General features: G+C 44.6%; 1 protein-coding gene across 1 annotated transcript in view; it reads left to right on the forward strand.

Moving 5' to 3' along the window:
• Window positions 1-16470, forward strand: part of GLIS3 (GLIS family zinc finger 3) — a 640530-nt gene that overhangs the window by 381053 nt on the left and 243007 nt on the right. Inside the window, exon 5 of the mRNA XM_075339832.1 lies at window positions 12287-12448. Coding sequence (XP_075195947.1) covers window positions 12287-12448 — 162 coding nt within the window. The remainder of the gene's footprint in view (window positions 1-12286; window positions 12449-16470) is intronic.

Genomic DNA, 16470 nt, shown 5'->3' on the forward strand with positions numbered 1-16470 from the left:
GAATGGCGCTATCTTCTGGAAGGAGCAGTGTACCTCGTCATTATTTACACGGACCACAAAAATCTGGAATACCTGCGGACTGCTCAGCGACTGAACCCACGGCAAGCCAGGTGGTCCTTGTTCTTTGCCCGGTTCGACTTCCAGCTTCATTTCCGACCCGCGAACAAGAATGTACGCGCTGATGCCTTGTCTAGGTCTTTCGTGCCCGTGGAACAAGAGGAAGAGACATCTCAACCCATCATCTGTCCAAGTAAGATTATTCCGGTGGCTCCTGTCACCCTGGCCCAGATACCGCCCGGGAAGACCTATGTCTCTGAGACTGACAGGCAAAAAGTGTTACACTGGGGCCATGCCTCGAAAACAGCCGGTCATGCAGGTCAGAAGAAAACATGGAGTGCTATTGTACGTCATTACTGGTGGCCATCCCTTCGCACGGACGTCGCCTCTTTTGTCTCTGCCTGCTCCTGCTGTGCCAGGAACAAGACACCCAAACACCTGCCATACGGCCGTCTTCTGCCTCTGCCCATACCCTCAGTTCCCTGGCAACACATAGCGATGGACTTTATTACGGACTTGCCATTGTCCTCCGGACACACAGTCATATGGGTCGTGGTGGATCGGTTCTCTAAAATGGCCCATTTCGTTCCTATGGCTGGACTGCCCTCTGCCCAGGAACTCGCGGACGCCTATATACATCACATCTTCCGCTTGCATGGCTTTCCATCACACATCGTATCCGACAGAGGAACTCAGTTCACCTCCCGCTTCTGGAGGGCTCTCTGTAAACATCTGGGAGTGACTCTGGACTTTTCTTCTGCCTACCATCCTCAGTCGAACGGCCAAGTGGAACGGGTCAATCAGATATTGACCTCTTTCTTACGACACTACGTGAACGCCCATCATGACGATTGGTCCACGCTTCTTCCTTGGGCTGAATTCTCCCATAATCACCACGTCAGTGAGTCCTCCTCCAGTTCTCCCTTCCATGTCGTCTACGGACTTCAGCCGTCTGTCCCATTGCCTGTATCCTCTTCCTCGGACATCCCTGCTGCTGATGCAGTACGCCGTGACTTTACAACCATTTGGGACTCAGTTAAGGCGTCCCTTGCACGTGCAACCCTGCGGATGAAGAGACACGCGGACAAGAGACGCCTGGATCCTCCGTGTTTCTCTCCGGGAGATCTCGTCTGGCTTGCTTCCAAGTACATCCGACTGAAGATACCATCCTACAAGCTGGGACCTCGCTACATCGGACCGTTTAAAGTCCTCGGCAAGATCAATGAGGTCTCCTACAAACTGCACCTCCCGGCCACGATGAGAATACCCAACTCCTTCCACGTCTCTCTGCTCAAGCCGGTTGTCCTTGGTCCCTTCTCCGCTGCCGCCAGTCCGGCTCCTCCTCCTATTGCTGAGGACGACATCTATGCGGTAAGAGATATCGTGGCCATGAAGACCGTACGTGGTCGACAGTTCTTCCTGGTGGACTGGGAAGGGTATGGTCCTGAGGATAGGTCCTGGGAGCCCAGGGAGAACGTGGGCACTCCTCTGATCCGTGCCTTCCTGTCCCGGTTGCGGGGAAAATGGCGTGGGGGGGGGTACTGTCACGCTCCCCGGGTCCTCTGCCCCGCTCCCCGGGTCCCCTGCTCCGTTCCCCGGGTCCTCTGCTCCGCTCCCCGGCTCACCTGCCACGCTCCCCGCTCTCCAGCCTCCGGTGCCCGTACTTCCCAGGCCCCCTGGTCTCCGCTCCCGGCGCCCGACGGCTTCCCAGTCCCTGGCCGGCTCTCCTGCGTCCTCCTCTCAGCTTCCTGCCCTGGCTTCTGGCACCCGGGCCGCGCGCATGCGCATTAGGGCGCGCGCGCAGTCACTGACCCTTTCTTAAAGGGCCAGTGTCAACTAACAGGAAATGATGCACACAGGTACAGGGTATATAGGGGGTTAATGTCCAAGGGAGCGGGGCCTGTTCTTCGTGTTTTCCCAAGCTTGGAGTCAGGTCTCCTTGTGTTCTTTGAGATACTTACCTCTCTGTCTTCTAGAGCCGATCCTGCATTGCCATCCGGTCCTGCTGTACCTCGAACCCCGAACGCTGCCCATCTGCCATCCTGACAGTCCGTACCATCTCGGATCCCTGCGGTGACCCGTCATCTCGCTCCAACGGTTCCGGACCCCGCCTGACACCATCACGGCTTCCGAACCTGAGCTCCGTCACCCGGACCACCATCAGTGACCTCGTGGTCCCAGGGACTTCTCCATTTTCTCCCAGTGCACGGACTGCCCTGCTACCTAAAGTGCTCCGGCTACCGGACTCCTTTCCCTCATCCGGGAGTTCGGCCCAGGGGATCCACCTCCAGGTTCTACCCGTCCATCTGGCCCTAAAGCCCGCTACACACGCTTCAATATATCTCACAATCCGTCGTTGGGGTCAAGTTGTAAGTGACGCACATCCGGCATCGTTTGTGAGGTATCTGCGTGTGACAGCTACATGCGATCAGGATTGAACGCAAAACCGTTGATCGCAAACACATCGTATCATTCTCTAGAATTGAGCGTTTTGTTGCACGAACCTAGTCAATTGTAACGTGTGACATCCCTCATACGATTTTGTTGTCTGATGCTATGTGCGCAGGTGTGCGCTCTGCACCGCAGCTTAAAAAAGGTCTGCTTCAGAGCGCAGCTGAAAAGCTGCGTTCTGAAGCGCCTCACAATGTCTGTCATGCACTAATCTCTGTCAGTCCGTCACTATCTCTGTCCCTCACTCTCTGTCCATGTCAGTCTATCCCCCTCTCTCATATACTCACCAATCCCCGATCCCCGGCGCTGCACGGCATTCACACTGCTCCGGCGGCTTTTACTGTTTTGAAAAAGCCGGCCGCCCATTAAACAATTTCGTATTCCCTGCTTTCCCCGCCCACCAGCGCCTATGATTGGTTACAATGAGACACGCCCCCACTCTGAGTGACAGGTGTCACACTGCACCCAATCACAGCAGCCGGTGGGCGTGTCTATACTGTGTAGTGAAATAAATAATTAAATAATTTAAAAAAACGGCGTGCGGTTCCCCCCATTTTTAAAACCAGCCAGATAAAGCCATACGGCTGAAGGCTGGTATTCTCAGGATGGGGAGCTCCACGTTATGGGGAGCCCCCCACCCTAACAATATCAGCCAACAGCCGCCCAGAATTGCCGCATACATTATATGCGACAGTTCTGGGACTGTACCCGGCTCTTCCCGATTTGCCCTGGTGCGTTGGCAAATCGGGGTAATAAGGAGTTATTGGCAGCCCATAGCTGCCAATAAGTCCTAGATTAATCATGTCAGGCGTCTATTAGACACCCTCCATGATTAATCTGTAAGTTACAGTAAATAAACACACACACAAGAAAAAATCCTTTATTAGAAATAAAAACACACACATATACCCTGGTTCACCACTTTAATCAGCCCCAAAAAGCCCTCCTTGTCCGGCGTAATCCAGGATGATCCAGCGTCGCATCCAGCGCTGCTGCATGGAGGTGACCGGAGCCGCAGCAGACACAGCCGCTCCGGTCACCTCCACACAGCAAATGAACACAGCCGCGCGATCAGCTGCTGTCACTGAGGTTACCCGCGGCCACCGCTGCATCCACCGGTGGCCGCGGGTAACCTCAGTGACAGCTCAGCTGATCGCGCGGCTGTCTTCATTTGCTGTGTGGAAGTGACCGGAGCGGCTGTGTCTGCTGCGGCTCTGGTCACCTCCATGCAGCAGCGGTGGAAGCGACGCTGGATCATCCTGGATTACGCCGGACAAGGAGGGCTTTTTGGGGCTGATTAAAGTGGTGAACCAGGGTATATGTGTGTGTTTTTATTTCTAATAAAGGATTTTTTCTTGTGTGTGTGTTTATTTACTGTAACTTACAGATTAATCATGGAGGGTGTCTCATAGACGCCTGACATGATTAATCTAGGACTTATTGGCAGCTATGGGCTGCCAATAACTCCTTATTACCCCGATTTGCCAACGCACCAGGGCAAATCGGGAAGAGCCGGGTACAGTCCCAGAACTGTCGCATATAATGTATGCGGCAATTCTGGGCGGCTGTTGGCTGATATTGTTAGGGTGGGGGGCTCCCCATAACGTGGAGCTCCCCATCCTGAGAATACCAGCCTTCAGCCGTATGGCTTTATCTGGCTGGTTTTAAAAATGGGGGGAACCGCACGCCGTTTTTTTTAATTATTTAATTATTTATTTCACTACACAGTATAGACACGCCCACCGGCTGCTGTGATTGGGTGCAGTGTGACACCTGTCACTCAGAGTGGGGGCGTGTCTCACTGTAACCAATCATAGGCGCTGGTGGGCGGGGAAAGCAGGGAATATACGAAATTGTTTAATGGGCGGCCGGCTTTTTCAAAACAGTAAAAGCCGCCGGAGCAGTGAGAAAGCCGTGCAGAGCCGGGGATCGGGGATCGGTGAGTATGAGAGAGGGCTGCTAACTTCAATTACTCAGGAGATTAGCGGTCACCGGTGAGTCTTCACTGGTGACCGCTAATCAGGACGCGACACAGACAGAGCCGCAGCATGACAATGAAGTCGGGTGAAGTTCACCCGAGTTCATTCTGACAGTGCCGCTCTGTCTGTGTCTGCTGTCATCTGCCATTCAGCTCTGCTACATGGCTGTCTGTGTCTGCTGTTAGCGGCCATGTAGCAGAGCTGAATGGCAGATGACATAGTAAAAACGCATCCCTACACATTACACACGCTTGGCAAGTCAATAAATAAAAAAAAAAAAAAGGTGCTCAATGCATACGTCACAGAACACATGATCTAAAGGATCGCACACAAAATTGACCAATTTAACATAGACTACTAACGCTCGTGTGACAGCAAATGAACGACCTATGTGCAATCGCATAAGATCCCGTATGCAACCTGGGCGTGTCACATCGCAAATGCGATTGTACAACTAATTGCAACGTGTAAAGTGGGCTTGACACTATCTATTTATCTGTCTATCCATTTATTTATCTATCTAGCTATCCATTATATATCTATCTATCTTTCTATCCATCTGTTCATCTATCCATCTTTCTATCTATCCATTATCTATCTATTCATCTATCCATCTTTCTATCTTTCTATCTATCTATCCATTATCTATCTATTTATTCATCTATCTATCCATTATCTATCTATCTATCTGTCTTTCTATATATCTATCCATCAATCTATCTATTTATCTATCCATTTTCTATCCATTATATATCTATTTATTTATCGATCTGTCTATCCATCTATCTATCTATCTATCTGTTCATCTATCCATCTTTCTAACTATTTATCCATTATCTATCTATTTATCTATCTATCTATTTATCTATCTGTCTATCCACCTATCTATCGATTATCTATCTATTATCTATATTATTTATTGTTGTTAAAACATTAAAAAATGCAGGGACCAACCTGCAAAAAATGCACCAAAAATGCACATGCGTTTTTCGGTGCGTTATTGGTGCTTTTTTTAACACAGGTGCGCTAATCCTTTACTCTCAAGAAATTTCGTGAGAAAAATCCTTTTTCTAGTGCGCAAATAGCCTTAAGCATTTGAACTCCAAACTCAAACACTGATTTTTTTGTAAAGTCTGTGTTCGGTTGGAACACCAAATTTTACAGTTTGGGTCCTCTCATCTTTAGTTTTCAGCAGCACATCGCCTGTTTACACAGTGCAATGTGTTGGCAATATAAAATTATTGTGGCAGCATAAAAGTTCTGCTCACCCAACAAATAAGCCTTGTACTTTTTCCTTGAGTGATGTTCACGTGGAATGATATTACGGAATAAGCATTCTTAGGAAAGTTCCTGTTTGCAGATTATCATCTTCTAAATAGGCCCTTAAGGCCCCGTCACACTAAGCAACATCGCTAGCAACATCGCTGCTAACGAACAACTTTTGTGACGTTGCTAGCGATGTTGCTGTGTGTGACATCCAGCAACAACCTGGCCCCTGCTGTGAGGTCGTTGGTTGTTGCTGAATGTCCTGGGCCATTTTTTAGTTGTTGCTGTCCTGCTGTGAAGCACAGATCGCTGTGTGTGACAGCGAGACAGCAACAACTAAATGTGCAGGCAGCAGGAGCCGGCTTCTGCAGAGGCTGGTAACCAATGTAAACATCGGGTAACCAAGAAGCCCTGTCCTTGGTTACCGATATTTACCTTTGATACCAGCCTCCGCCGCTCTCACTGCCTGTGCTGCCGGCTCCTGCTCTGTGCACATGTAGCTGCAGCACACATCGGGTTAATTAACCCGATGTGTGCTGTAACTAGGAGAGCAAGGGGCCAGCGCTAAGCATTGTGCGCTGCTCCCTACTCTGTACACATTTAGCTGCAGCACACATCGGGTAATTAACCCGATGTGTGCTGTAACTAGGAGAGCAGGGAGCCAGCGCTCAGTGTGCGCTGCTCCCTGCTCTCTGCACGTGCGGTGGTAACCAAGGTAAATATCGGGTTGGTTACCCGATATTTACCTTAGTTACCAAGCGCAGCATCTTCCACGCAGCGCTGCGGGCTTGTCACTGGTTGCTGGTGAGCTCACCAGCAACTTGTGTAGCGACGCTCCAGCGATCCCTGCCAGGTCAGGTTGCTGGTGGGATCGCTGGAGCGTTGCAGTGTGACATCTCACCAGCAACCTCCTAGCAACTTACCAGCGATCCCTATCGTTGTTGGGATCGCTGGTAAGTTGCTTAGTGTGACGGTACTCTTAGTCTACCATTTTGCTATGCATGTGTGTGCTGTGTATTAGTAATGAAAGGGGTGTCTTGCTGTTCTCATTGGGGTTTTTAATCTTTGCATGGTTTCTTCACTTACTAAATTGAACTGATTTGCCCATCTTCACGTGTTTTGTATAGAGATGTGTGACTAAAATATGGGCTACATCTTATAAATGTGGTACTATTCATGATAATACAACTGTAATGTTTTTGTGTCGCCTCCTCAATGCCACGTAATGTTTCCAGAGTTTAGGAAATACAGTAATCCAGGAAATCACATATACGGTATGAGTTTGTTAATAGCTTTAATTTGCATTTGCAATAAACAGAAACCACAGTTTGTGACTTTGAGCGCTTTAGAAAGGCTTGTTATGCTTCAAGCATAAAGTTTTAATATTTCCCCTAAAGGCACATGATGCAGTTTGCATTTTGTTATTGTGCTCTCTATAGCAACACTTTCTTGGTAAACGTTAAACTTAATTTTGCCCATGTGTACCACTAGGCGATATGGTTAACAAATGTATTTCCAATCACTTTAGAAATATGATGATGCTGGAGTAAGGAAATATGTCATTAAGGTCCAGATAGCTTGATGAAGTGGACTATTGTGCAGCATAGAAAAGATAGTTGATGTGACTTTAACTGCTGTTTACACTAGTGTTCCAAGCGTTCTGGTATTTTTTAAGAAATGTGCAGTGCTATCTATATACTGTGTATTTTAAGGTGTTGATTTAAGAAGACAAGAATTGGTATGGATAATTCTGTAGTTATAAATAGCCAACTCAGACTGATCATACCGTTTATTATTAATTTCTACACAGCATTATCACCAAATGTAATGATAGTAAATGATTTGATAGTAAATTGATCTGTGCAAAAGCCTTCAGCCTGAAAATGCATGCAAAGTATTTTTTCTCCTTTTTGGTTATGTTTTCAAGAGAAATATTTATGAATTATGGTATTATATGATAATTAGGGGGCTGAATCTATACATTTTTTTTCTTCTTATAAGTTTGGCTTTGTGAACTAACCGTTTTGTTGAAATGCAACAATTGTGTTTGATATAGTGTCACATCTACACCAGACCCTGCTGCTGCGACATCTGCTTCTGTCAGGCGTCGCCATATTCACTCTGTGGGCAGTGGCGGTGATAGAGGAGATGTTAGAACCAGAAGCTCTGGACAGCACAGGCTCTGTCCATCCACTAAGGTAGAATGAGTGGGACCTGTGTCAAGGGAGGAATTTTGGGTAAAGATAGCTAATGGTATCTTCATACAGGGTGTCCAGAGACCGGTGCCGTATTAGCTGTATATCAGTGCCGATATTAATGTATCAGACAATGAACACATGAGACGTTCTCCTTGAGCCAGCATCACCAACTGAACTCGTGTATTCTATAGCTCAGATTTTAGTATTACATTCCAACCTTCAGACATGTACAAAAATTATCAATTTGTTTTTTCTCACACATCGAAGCTGCATAGGGAGGGTTGGGGAGTGTAGGTACCCACATTTCATCCCATGGATGGCACATTCCTTCTTTGTGTGGAACTACTGATAAGCATAAATACTTTCTTTGTTCATTGTTTATACATCTATTCACTTATCCTTGGTAACCCCTTCATGACTATACAGCTTAGAATTATATTATAGATATGTGCAATTGCCACATAGACAGATAATTATGCTACTACATCTATATTTTGATTATTTACATACACAGATATTCTTATTACGTTTAAACAAACAAGCTATAGCTTAGGCCACCTCCACACCTGTAATACTTTCCAAACTAACAGAATGGGTGTGTGAGCTGTAAGTTCCTGGCTTCAACCTATTAGAAGGCATCACACCCTACTAAAGCTTCTAGCTTACTGCTGGAAGCTACCAGGTGTAGATTTTGCTGCCCTGGATAGTTATGTTTACTTTCTGTGTAATATTGGTGTTTTCCTATTTCACCTGGGCTCATTATTTGACACTTCACCTGCCTGACGATTTTGTACCTTACTGCCCTTCTGGTTTTGACCCGGCTCCCTGACTACACTACGTGCCTCTCGTTTGCACCTCTGGACCGCAGTCCTTCTGTAGGTAGTGACCTACTAGATCCCATTGTATATTCAGATTCCTGTATAGGGGTTAAATGATGTCAGGTTTTTCTGAATTCTGGAAAACGCAATGGCTTTTGCCAAGTCTGTCCAAGGTAGCCGCTTTGAGCCTGTGGCCTCTGACAGATGTTACATATAGTAAGAATGAAGATTCATTGGTCAGTCAATACCCATAAAGTATGTTCATCCATGCACGCCAATTTAATGGAAATGAGTAGTTAACGTATATCAGAACTGATTACATATTTGATTGAACTGAATTTATAGTTTCCATTGAACTCTTAAAATAATTTCTTATTTAAGTGCTTAAAACAAGCTCTTGTCTGTAAATAAGTAATGGGAAATTGAATTCCATATGATTATAGGTTACAATAACTATGCCATATGTAGTCTAATAACCCTTTGAGAATTACACCATAAACAAGTCATCTTATTGAAGCACATAATACAATATCAAGCATGCTGTTCATTAGCCATATTCTTTTATCATTAGCAGATGAAGAAAACAAACTAAGAACAGACCGACACTAGATTTAGCTTAGTTCTGACCCAGGGCTACAGGGTTAAAACCATGTATTCGTTTTTTACCGAATGTGTTCTGGTTCATTTTGTTCATCTTAGTGAAGTTATTGTTAGTCTTGGAACACTCAAATTATTTATAATTAAAATGTAGGGTAAAAGTGTTTGACATACTCCTAGGAATAGCATGGCTACAAATATTGCAGTTATATAAAATCTGATCTTAGGTACCTCAATACTAGTACTAAAATTTGGTAGTTGTGCGGCAGAGGCATTACAGTACCCTTATCTCCTATAGCCCTGTCAATCAACTATATACAAAACAATCGGTGCACATTTACTGGGATGATGGGGAAGAATGATTATTCTGTATCCATACAGTATCATATAGTTGGGAACACATCTCATTTACAAGTGCTGCCAACAATGATCATTTCTACGCTACCATAAACAATCACCTGACAAACTAGGTTTTTGACTTTTACTTGAGTGATCAGCAGCATGTTTACACTGGTCATCGAGTGGGAACCATTATTCTTATGAATGCTTTTTGGATGATTTAGCCTGTCTAAATGAGCCTTTACAGAAAATTTATCTTCTCTTTTCTATTTCAGCAGTGAAAAAAACACAGATTATTGAGATGTGTATGACGTGAGAATGCAATGTTAGAAAAGCACATTGTAATAAATGCAGCTGTTTGTAGTGTTACTTGTTACGTCCTTCTTGCTCTGAAACACGTATCGGAGAAACATCTCCCTGTTTGAAAAATACAGTTGAGAAAGTGAAAGTATTTATTGTGTTTCTATGAATAGACACCAATAAGTTTACCACTAATTATCTAGAAGACAGCTGCACAAATTACATTTTACCATTATAACTGTTAAAGGGATTTTCCGACTTTAGACAACTTTCTACAGCTGCTTTATATGATTGCAGATGACCAAATCATGACAGTGTGCAATGCTCACACTACCCCTACATTCCCTGCACGAGTCAGCACATTTGCATACTTGCGGTCACGTGCTCACTTATTACACATACGTTTCTATCAATGTTCTAATCAGTGAAGCAGATGAGAATCTAGTTGACGCTGGACCTTTACATCCCACATAGATGCACAACACACTGTCACAATTCGGTAATCTTCAGTTACACGGAATGACTGCAGTCATTTGGCATGGGCTTACAAACCTCCTTCAAGCATGGGTGGATATTGAAGTTGAAGTGTAAAACACTTCTTGATATTTTATATGAACTATAAAGCTATATGACTTAATGTGATGGGGCTACTCACTTTGATTGCGTCATGGAGGTAGACACAGGAACACAATTATTTTAAAAGTCCAGCAAGTTTATTGCCACATACATAAACCACACTCCTGGTACGTAACACACACAGATTTCAAGTCCGTTACCCTCGCGGTACGCTCACACAGGTTCGGATACACTTCTCAAGTATCACACTGACCCCTACCAGTATCCACACTTCTCTGAATGAGGAGGTTCTTTCTGAGAGACTTCAAAACCTGTTATCCGCAGCCCTGGTCATGACAAGCAAATCCTATTTTCTTGCAGAAGACTACCGTATTTCCTGGAGACATGACAGTCTCTTCACCCTGAACCTCACCATATAGAAAACAAACAGTCTTTATCTTAACAGATGAGACACAGACCCGTCCATCTCTCTAGCTGTCCATAATATCTGTCCCTGAAACATGCTATCATAGCAAGACTCATGGCACTACAAGTGCCAGAACGGGCATCCAGATTTACACCACTTCTGTGATACATTCAGGCCGCCCTGTTACAATAGTTTGCTCAGGACTTTCTGGGTTTTATACTTAAAAAGAGTTCTCCAGATGATAATTTTATGGCATATGCAGTAAACATTGGTGGGATCTGACTGTTTGGACCCCGGCAATCTTAAAGATGGAGATGATCATTGATATACTTTTACATTTTCATTTCCATCTTTAGCATGATCAAAAGTATTCACCAGCTCTAAAGTTTCAAAACATCATTCATTTTACTGCATATATTTTTTTGAGTGGCGTAGGAACATTACATCAGGGATGCAAAAGATATCACTTCTATTAAGCTATCAATATTGTAGCTCGTGTGACCATGTAACACAGTTGTATAGGTGTCGAGGGCACCAACAAGCTATTCTGATTTGGCAAAGGATCTTTTTTAAAGGGCTAGTTCAGGAAATGAAATCTTTGCTCTGGGGAAGGACAGCCTATCCACAACTTTAATAAACTTTTGCCATTCTGTAGTATGCCAATTTTTTGCCTACTTACTTTACTTGTCCATATATATAGAATTGGTCTAAACAAAAAAATTCAAGTGAGCGACACTAATCCAACTTATATTAAAGCAAGTTAAGCTGGGTGTGCTTTGTGAATATTCATGCTGTAAGAAAACCTGTAAATCATAAGGCAATGCAATACACTGTAACATGTACATTTCATTCATTATTCAGTCTTGACAATGATATTCTCAACAAGGCACGAGTCCCAGACATTTCATAGCTTGCTAAACATCTACTATTTTGTTCTTTGCTTTGAAATCATGGCCTAGAAAATGTATTCCTAGTTTCTGCTCAGATGCAGGCTACTATTCCTTGCTATAGCATTGTAAACACAAGATGTTGTGAAAGCTTCAACAAATCCATTTCTCGAAAATGATGAGAGTTTGCATGTTCCTTCATTAAAATTGGCAGCACAGATTATTAGGTAAGCCAAACTTCAAAGAAAGGTATGGTGTTTTTATAAGATGTAACAAGCAACTAGAGATCAGTTTTTATAAGAGTGATGAAACATTAACTGCTAAACCATGCCCTGGAGTTTCAGAATAAGATAAAATTGCTTTTAAAGAATGAAAAAAGGAACATTCCTCTGTATTTTGTTTTTCTTTACAGTTTGAAGGCTGCAAGAAAGCGTTTTCAAGACTTGAAAATCTAAAGATTCACTTACGGAGTCACACCGGAGAGAAGCCTTACCTGTGCCAGCATCCTGGCTGTCAGAAGGCTTTCAGCAATTCCAGCGATCGGGCCAAGCATCAAAGGACACACCTGGATACTGTAAGGAAAGACACATAAAATAATAAGCTTGTTCTGCAAGAAAAGACACCCACACAGTTGCCATTTCTCTAAGCTTTTCTGAACAGTTTTTCTGTAGTTTTCTTTTTCCATAACTTGCTTTAAATTATATATTCTCAAAGTCTTCACACTCCTCTAGACTAGATAAGGCATGGATTTTAATTGTGATCACACACTGAATTCCTCAAGGCACACCATTATTGTGTATTGTGACAGTTGCCGTATGTTGCAGTTGCCGGTATTTTTTATGTGCTTATAAAAGATTTTTGCTTCTTGAACATCTTGTCAATTAAACAAGTTGGTCATTAACAAGCAAAGAGCATACCACATTAAAACATTTTCTGGTCCTTAATTAATTACCGTCCGCCTAACTCCTTAAAAGTGCCAGACGTTTTAGAAGACAGTCAGCAGCTATAGAGAAATCATTCAGGTGCAGGAGTGAGGAGACAGCCGTCATCAGTCAGACTCCCCATAGAAAAGGAAGAGATAGTAATAACCCTGATTGCTATATACAGTATATCACAAAAGAGTACATCTCTCACATTTTTGTAAATATTTTATTATATCCTATATAGTATATCAGAAAAGAGTACATCTTTCACATTTTTTTAAATATTTTATTATATCCTATATAGTATATCACAAAAGAGTACATCTTTCACATTTTTGTAAATATTTTATTATATCTTTTCATGGGAGAACATTGTAAATATGACACATTTATACAATGTAAAGTAGTCAATGTACAGCTTGTATAACAGTGTAAATTCGGTGTGCTCTCTAAATAAATCAGCACACAGCCATTAATGTCTAAACCACTGGCAACAAAAGTGAGTACACCCCTAAAAGAAAATGGCCAAATTGTGCCCAAAATTTCAATATTTTGTACGGCCACCATTAGTTTCAAGCACAGCCTTAACTCTGTTGTCCATGGAGTTCACTAGAGCTTCACAGGAGCCACTGGAATCCTGTTCCAATTCTCCATGATGAGATCAGTGAGCTGGTGGATGTTAGAAACTTTATGCTCGTCCACCTTCCATTTGAGGATGCCCCACAAATGCCTGGAGGACGTCTGGAGACATGCTTGGCCAGTCCAACACCTTTACCTTCAGTTTGTTTAGGAAAGCAGTGGATATCTTGATGGTGTTTGGGGTTGTTATCATGTTGGAATGCTCTGCAGCCCAGTTTCTGAAGGGAAGGGATCATGCTCTGCTTCAGTATGTCATAGTACATGTTGACATTCACGGTTCCCTTTAATGAACTGTAGCTCCCTGCAGCTGTCAGCACTCATGCAGCCCCAAATCATGACACCCCATCACAATTCTTGACTGTAGGCACGACACTCTTGTCTTTGTACGCCTCACCTGGTTGCCATCACACACAATTGACACCATCTGAGCTAAATAAGTTTATCTTGGTCTCATCAGACTATGAGACATGGTTACAGTAATCCATGTCCTTAGTCTGCTTCTCTTCATCAAACTGTTTGTGGGCTTTCTTGAGCATCATCTTTAGAAGAGGAATCCTGCTGTGACAACAGCTCTGCATACCAATTTGATTCAGTGTACGGCATATGGTCTGAGCATTGACAGGCGGACCCCCCAACACTTTAATTTATGTAGCAATGTTGGCAGCACTCATATGACTATTTTGAAAATACAACCTCTGGATATGATGCTGAGCATGTGCACAGAACTTCTTTGGTTAGCCTGTTCTGAATGGAACCTGTATTGCTAAACCACTGTATGGTCTTGGCCACCGTGTTGCAGTTTCAGGGAGATAGCAATCTTCTTATAGCCTAGGCCATATTTATGTAGAGCAATAATTCTTTTTTTCAGCTCCTCAGAGAATTCTTTGCTATGAGGAGCCATGTTGAGCTTCCAGTGACCAGTATGAGACAGTGCGTGAGTGACACCAAATTTAACACATTCACACCTGAGACCTTGTAAAACTAATGAGTCATATGGCACTGGGGAGAGAAAATGGCTAATTGGGAACAATGTAGCCATTTTTCTTTGGGGGTGTACTGACTTTTGTTGCCAGCAGTTTATACTTTAGCTGTGTATTGAGTTATTTACAGGGCACACCAAATTTACACTGTTATACAAGATGTACACTGACTACATTACATTTTATCAAAGTGTTATAGTGACAGTGTTGTCCCATGAAAATGTATAATAAAATATTTTCAAAAATGTGAGCAATGTATTCACTTTTGTGATATACTGTACATAGCAATGAATGAGCACTGTGATAAAATCTAGGAAGCAGTAATAGTGCTTACTACTCTATTGCAGCAATCATGCGATCGCATGGTGGTAGGAAGGTGCGAGTACTGTTGGGTCTAAACAGATTCAGATCAGCTCTACAGCGTAGTCAGTAGACTGAATTTGCTTTGTACAGTAATTGGGGCTAATATGCCAGTCCAATTACAGGAGAATCAGCGATAAAAAAAATATATGGTAATTGTGAAATATAAACTAAAATATAATAAAAAAAATAGAAAATATATACAATGATAATATAATTAATCAATAGAAGTTAAAAAATACAAAAGTTATCTATAAAAGCTCAATTTAAAAAATCCGTAGCCTGTCTAAACGGCAGTTTCTAGCTCGATCTCCCAATGAGAAAAGACTGTATATATATATATATATATCTATATATATAATTGCCTTATTCTGTCTGTCTGTCTGTCTGTCTATCTGTCTGTCTGTCTGTCTGTCATGCTCCAAAATTGTGTCCTTACGGTGACACAAAGCTGATTGGCCGCTGGGCTCGCCATGGCCCCGCCCCCCCACACGGATTGGCCGCTCGCCCAGGCTGCGCCCCCACACGGATTGGCCAGCCGCTCGCCCAGGCTCCGCCCCCCCCACAGATTGGCCTCTCGCCCCGGCACCCTGCAGGCATTGGCAATTCAGCCACGCCACGCCCCGCCCCCCTCACGCAATGCACGTTAGCTCTGGCCCCACCCCCTCCCTCCCCCCGCGCATTTCTCTAACTGACACGGCTGTCACGGAGGTGAGTACGGTACTCCCTATCCCCCCCCAACCCCCCCCCCCCCCCCCCGGCCCCCGCTCCCAAAGGGGTGGTGTGGATACTCGCATGGTTACAAGCGCTGTCACAGAGGTGAGTACTGTACTCCCTCCCCCTCCCCCGGCCCCCGCTCCCACGGCAGTGGTGGGAGTGGTGTGGATACGTTGGTAACCATGCTCGCATGGTTACAAGCCCATCAAGGTCCTGCTGCGCCGGAAGGTCCACACGCACACACACAAACATACACACACATCAGATCACACTCACACTCACTCTCATACACACCTCACACACACCTCACATCGCATCCACATACTCACGACATCCTGGGATATCGCTTGCTTCTCGGCGGCGAAAATGTGCTGTTGTGATCTTCCAGGACCTGACGGAGGATCACATGGCCAGAAGCATGTGATATCCCCGGATGTTGTGAGTGTGAGCGCGTAAGTGCGATATCGTCAGTGTCTGTGTGTGTGAGTGGATGCGATCGGGTGTGTGTGAGTGGATGCGATCGGGTGTGTGTGAGTGGATGCGATCGGGTGTGTGTGAGTGGATGCGATCGGGTGTGTGTGAGTGGATGCGATCGGGTGTGTGTGTGAGTGGATGCGATCGGGTGTGTGTGTGAGTGGATGCGATCGGGTGTGTGTGAGTGGATGCGATCGGGTGTGTGTGAGTGGATGCGATCGGGTGTGTGTGTGAGTGGATGCGATCGGGTGTGTGTGTGAGTGGATGCGATCGGGTGTGTGTGTGAGTGGATGCGATCGGGTGTGTGTGTGAGTGCATGCGATCGGGTGTGTGAGTGTCGGCAGAGGAGCAGGGCGTGCTGAAGGAGGCTGGGAGCAGAGAGGCTGATCATGGGGAAGAGGGAAATGCTGATGCTGAAGGAGGCTGGGATGGGAAGGCTGGGAAGAAGGAAGCTGGGAGGAGAGAGGCTGATCCTAGGGAAGGCTGGGGAGAGGAGGCTGATG

Source organism: Anomaloglossus baeobatrachus, chromosome 1 (genome assembly GCF_048569485.1).
Source record: "Anomaloglossus baeobatrachus isolate aAnoBae1 chromosome 1, aAnoBae1.hap1, whole genome shotgun sequence".
Lineage (NCBI taxonomy): Eukaryota > Metazoa > Chordata > Amphibia > Anura > Aromobatidae > Anomaloglossus > Anomaloglossus baeobatrachus.